At 40.9% G+C, this 6,000-nt stretch overlaps 1 protein-coding gene across 1 annotated transcript in view; it reads right to left on the bottom strand.

The window, feature by feature from the left end:
- Nucleotides 1-1,470: 1,470 nt before the first annotated feature.
- Nucleotides 1,471-6,000, bottom strand: part of ROR1 (receptor tyrosine kinase like orphan receptor 1) — a gene marked incomplete at its 3' end in the record, with an annotated part of 50,640 nt that continues 46,110 nt past the window's right edge. The window contains exon 8 of the mRNA XM_080348997.1: nt 1,471-2,895. Coding sequence (XP_080205123.1) covers nt 1,471-2,895 — 1,425 coding nt within the window. The remainder of the gene's footprint in view (nt 2,896-6,000) is intronic.

The raw sequence follows: 6,000 nt of genomic DNA, 5'->3' as shown, positions 1-6,000 counted from the left end.
ACATTTTCATGCTTGCCTAATTGAAATGCCCATAATTAATAAATCAATCATCAAGTAATACAGTGATTAAATGCATGCAGTGAAAACAAAGAAAAATATTTGTATAAGGTAGTGGCTGAATATCACCATAATATATTTCAAGAACATCTACATCAGGTTAAAAATAAAAAGAAACAGACCAAGATATAAAATGCAGAGATGTATTTTCACTTCTGCTGTACAAAACATTATCACACTTTTGTGCAAAAAGATAAAAATAAAGTCATATTATACAACATTGTCAACTGAGCAAAAGATTGTTTTTGTTCTGTGTACAATAAAAATACTATTCAGTACAAAAAAGTCTGTGAAAAAACGTAATGTACACAGCACTCTCATAACTCATTAAAGTGGTTTCAAACGAATAATCTAGATTGCTTATACCTGAATGAATTTTTCTTAATTATACAAATGTTTCTAAGTTGAAAGTTAACACTAATTCACATTATTAGAACTGATAGACAAAATTGCTATCAATGGATTTGCTGCCTGATGGAATGTGAGTTTCCCCTTTCTCAGGGTTACTGGAGTCGTAGTCACTAAAATTAAACATTGATCTGAAACAATAAATATTCTTGGGAAAACCGATTGTCATATATAAAATTGTGGTTTGGAAGCTTTCCATTAAACAGTTGCATAGCAACAAAAGGATACAAAATTTCTGCTTTAACTACTAGATTATGAAATGTTATCTTTGAATAAGTTGATTCAGGTCCTGAATGCTTTCATTTAATTTCCTTTAAGGCAATTTCTTAGAACTCCAGCCATCTTTAGCAGCCAATAGCAGAGGATTTTTGAGGACTATGAGCTGGTAACTCAAGCTATTGTGCTGTCATATAAATGACTTTTTTTTTGGTCTGCATCTGAACTAGGACTCCCAACTTAAAAAAAAAGACCAAAGTCCTACCTGAAGTAATTTATTCAGCTCTCAGATCACATCTTTGAAACATAATCCTCAACTGCAAAATTTACAAACATTGTAACTAGTATTGGAACTGAAATTGCACACCCAGTAGATCTCTGAATATTTGCATCTCCTAAAAAAAGAGACAAATATTAAAATATGCTTTCAGTATAAAAAAAGTTTCCGTGATTTAAACCGTATCAGAGGTTTAAAAAAAGCTGTGAAAAAGCCTACGAGAAAACATTTTTATCTAAAAAAAATTTTAAAGTTCCCCCTACCCCTTTTCGAATTGTTGGTGGCACTTAAAGAAACAACGTGTCCGTTCCCCAAGCTGAGTTTCCACATACCACACCGACCTCTGGTTGTGTCTGCCCGTCCTGGTAAGCAGTTAAACTTCACAGAAGATACTTGCTGCAATGTCTGTTAAACAACCAGAAGAATCTTTAATAAAATATTTGCATATAAATCTTTGCTACGACTTTCTAGTTTGTATTGTAAATAGGTATATTTACAAAGGCCTCAGTTATTTACAATTCAGCTGAAATCATAGATTCATTAGGTCCATGGATGCTGGAGTCTCCTAGTAGGGAAGACTGCTTCGAGTCCATTTTGTAGGGTTTTTGAGTTTTATTTCCAAAAACCGTAATACCGATTCCCCCCGGATGACTAGGAATTGACATGTGAGATAGCAAAGGAATATTTGCTTCTTGGTTGGAGCCTGAAGACGGCAAACTCGTGACGTGACCCGTGCTGGTGGATCCGCTGGCGCTGCTGGGAGAGCGGCTCTTTGGAGGAGGACAGTGCTGGATCACCCTGGGCGGGCCCTGCGGTGGGTAGTGGGCAGCTGAGAAAGCAGCGTATCCCGGCGGGATGGGGTACCCGTTGATGGGGATGTAGCGCTGGTTTTGAGGTATGGGCGCTCCGATGAAGCCGGCGATCTGCCCTTGCGGGATGCCTTGTGCTGGGAACATGTAGTTGGGGTACCTGGGATTGCTGAGGTTGCTCACGGGACTGGCACTGAGGGAAGTCGTTTGAGTGGTGGCATTCCCGCCCGAGGGGGTGGTGGAACTGGTGTGACTTGACAGACCCTCCCAGGAGCGCAGCCTGGCGTGGATTTCCTTAAATCGTGGCCGCCGGGATGGCAGATCGTGCCAGCACTCTGTCATCAGGCTGTACATTCTGGGAGGACAGTCTTCAGAGCACGGCAGCAGTTGTCTTTTCCTGATCATCTCGATGACTTCTTGGTTACTAAATCCGTAGTACGGTTGAAGTCCAAAGCTGAATATTTCCCATAAAACAACTCCAAAGGACCAAATATCGGAATCGGAAGAGAACTTGCCGTACATAATTGCCTCGGGCGGCATCCAGCGAATCGGCAGGAGAGACTTGTTTTGAACTCTGTAATAATCTGCCGAGTAGATTTCTCTCGAGAGTCCAAGGTCTGAGATTTTCACATGAAGTTGTTCTCCAATTAAAATGTTACGAGCAGCGAGATCCTTATGGACAAAAAAATGACTCGATAAGTACTCCATCCCTGCTGCAATCTGGACTGCGATATGGAGGAAATCCCCATGGTCCAGGCTGGATTTTACAGTCCCATCCTCATCACTGCTGCATCCGACGTCCGAATGTGGCGATCGCATGATGAGGAACTCGTGGAGGTCTCCTTGGTTCATGTACTCGAAGAGCATGCAGACAGGCTGTTCCTGGGTCACGACACCCAAGAGGCAAACGATGTTCGGGTGATGGAGCTCGGCCATGAGAGACGCCTCTTGCTGGAATTCTGCCCACTGCTGGGGGTTGTTAAAGTCTTTTAGTGTCTTGATAGCAACGAGCTGAGCGTGATCCATGCCCGGAAGGTAGAGATGGCCCTTGTAGATCTTGCCCAAAGCACATTCACCCAGTTCTTCCATGAAACGTACAGCAGACAAAGGCAACTCCTTAGCTTTACTCTGTTAAGGAAATAACAGCAAAAATGTGTCAGAAAAACATGACTGAAAATGTATTTTTAAGATAGTTTTGCACATTAAGTCTGAAAGCCAAGCAGACTGATGTGGGGACTCCCGGGGCCGCACACCCATTGGGCAGCGATGCTGCTCAGCCCCAGGGACACTGGTACCCAAGCTCAGGCCTAAGTGTTGTCTAATCTCTGTGTGCCCTGCTGCAAAACTAGATTTAGAGCTACTTTTTACCCTCTACACAAGACCACATAAAACTAGTGTTAGATCTAAATGTATGCAGGAACCGCTAGCACTTCAGCAAGGGAATTTATATGCTTAAAATTGAATCTGACTGATTTCAGGAATTGAGGCAATTCACATACTTTCAGTAAGTACACGCTCAAGTGTTTTCTGGGTCAGGGCCTAAAGTTGTAGCAGATTTTTTTTTTAAAACTATGTTCTTGTACGCAGTTCCTCCTCAACTTTGCAATTAACCCTTCAATGTACAGTGGAGATTATTTCTGTTCACACTTGACTGAATGTTCAATCCTGAAACGTGCAGGGTAGTCAGTGGGAAAAATGACATTACGGTAAAAGAAGAAAGGCAAATTTTTAAAAACCTGTTGTTATTCTGGGTGCATATATTCACTTTTAGGCCATAAAGAAGTTGTATTATTTTCAAATGTTAACTTCCACATGTGCTTGTAACATCTACACTCAAACCCACTCATTTAGGGTCCTTAGTATAGCCATAGGTAGCAATTTAAGGCTGATGAGTTTGGGATCTATGTTTCATAAATTAGTATAAACATGAGCATTTGCATTCCTGAAATAATGTAACAGCATCTTTACAGTGGTGATATAAGAACATTTTAAAAAATCATTTAAAAATGAGATTTCAGAATAAATTCTAATCGTATTGACCACTTACCCCTTTCAGACAAATACTACAGTAATTATAATAATGACGATAATAATAATAATAATAAAGCCATTTAAGCAGGCAGCCAGTAGACTGTACGGCGATGGCAGGAAATTAGCTATATTGTTGAGGAACAGATGGTTTATATTATACAAATCCTTTAGGCTAAAACTTGTTTAGGTTTGGCATATTGTAAATTATATTTTAGTAATGAAAGTGAAATGACCTCTGTCTGACCTGAGGCTGGGTTCGTCTGTTTGAACCAGCATCGTGGAAAACTATGAAAGAAAATGAAGTCATAAAGTTTTGGCAGGAAGGGCTCATTTCAAGTTAAGCGGTGATAAATCTGCTTCGTTTTTGTTTGACAAGTATTTGTCATACACCGGTGTACAAAATGTAAAGAAGTGTAAAATACAGAGGGGGCAGCACGCCAAAGTAAACCCACCGCCTCCATCTCCTCATCGGCTCCTTCCATTAGGTGAACAACAAGACGAGCTGGGTTTATTATCTTTTTTGAAGGCAATTAAAATCCCTTAAAACTGAATCAGGCTTTTGGATGAAATGCTTAAGTTTTTATTTGTACGTGCAAACACACTTTTTGTGCAGACAGAGCTCCTACCTCAGCTGGAGCTTGAAGCCCAAGTGTGTTTTTACCCAAAGTTGACATTAATACTGGATACAGTATTTAAAATAGGATTCTGCTTCCTTTCTTTTAAAATTTTGTTTCAAAGGCAATCAAAACATTTGAGACAGGGTGCGCTGGGTTTCCTAGTAGGAAAATACAGAATTAGCATAAATAAGATGGGAAGTTTTTTGCAGCGTGTTATTTTGAATATAAAAGAGTGCTGTGTATATTTGCAAACATTTTTGGGCAAGTTCCGTTCCTGTATATGGTGCATAAGGCATCAGTTGGTCAGCATCCGAGGTGGACATTGTGACTTCATTAAAATGATGCCAATATTCCCATTATCTTCAGTTTAGCCAGGGTTTCAGCCCAAATATCTAGTAGAATGGAGATCAAGAAGCAAATGCAAATTTAACCAAATATTCCATGGAGGTGGGATGCAAGATGTAGTTTTGACACCTAATTAAATGGTTTTTGTCCTACCGCCATTCTGATGTACAGCTACTCCTTAGAGTGCATAAAAGTTGAAATTAAGAACTTTAAAAGGAAAATCAAGACAAATTCACCGGGCCGGTGTGTGGAGGACTGGGGAGTTAAAATATAACACCAGATCGAGCTCTGCCCGACCACCACGAGCAGACTCCCCGCACATGAGTCCTGCTGGCACCACAGCAGCACCAAGCGTCTGCAACATCATTTCAACCAGGAAGCCTCCTGTTAGCATTATTCCCTGGAAAAATATGCAGTTTGTATTACTAACGGGCAAAAGCAGTGCTGCATTTTGCAGCACAGCCGCACAGCGGGTTTACTTTTATCACGGACTTAAAAAGACACTCATTATTTCTGTGAGCTGGAATTTTCTTCTACAACAACTTTCTGTGTCCATCCCTGCCACACTGAGGTTGTGGCTCCCCAGAGAGACAGGGCTCAGCTCCATCCATCCATCCATCCATCCATTCATCCATCCGTCCATCCACCCATCTCTCCATCATCCGTCTGTCCATCCATCCGTCCATCTGTTCATCCATCTGTCCATCCCTGCCCTCGCAGCATCCCCAGAGCTCCCAGGATACGGCTACTTCACTCATCTTCCCTAAGCTGCCACAATTTAGTCTTTATAACCCAATTCTATAAACTATAAAATTGAGAGCAAGCAATAGCAGCATCCCATAGGTGCATTATCCAACTTCAGAAGAAAACTACTCCCAGATTTATTCAGAGATGGAGAATGCAGCTCCTGAAGTGCAAGTGTAACCTCTCCTGATGCCGAGTGATTAACTTTGCCGGAAGCAAGATTTGAAGGTTAGAGTTCACATTACTGAAATTTAATAAAATCAGAATTTGGGTTAATTTCTAACAATAATTACAGCTTCCTCAAAGGCCTGCCTGTTTCAGATACCATAGTCTACAGAGTTTCTATTCTAATTACTTGTAGATACTGTTTTTCACTCTGAAATGCTTCGAAAGAACAAGGTCCATCAAGTTAAAAAGAAAAGAACAAGACTCTTTTCCAGGGTGTTATGCTGCCTGTAGATGGCAGAAGGCAGTTACAGCCCTGCAGTGGGTGATC

The sequence above is a fragment of the Nesoenas mayeri genome, assembly GCF_963082525.1.
Source record: "Nesoenas mayeri genome assembly, chromosome: 8".
Classification (NCBI taxonomy): Eukaryota; Metazoa; Chordata; class Aves; order Columbiformes; family Columbidae; genus Nesoenas; species Nesoenas mayeri.
This window is presented reverse-complemented; position numbering and strand designations above follow the sequence as displayed.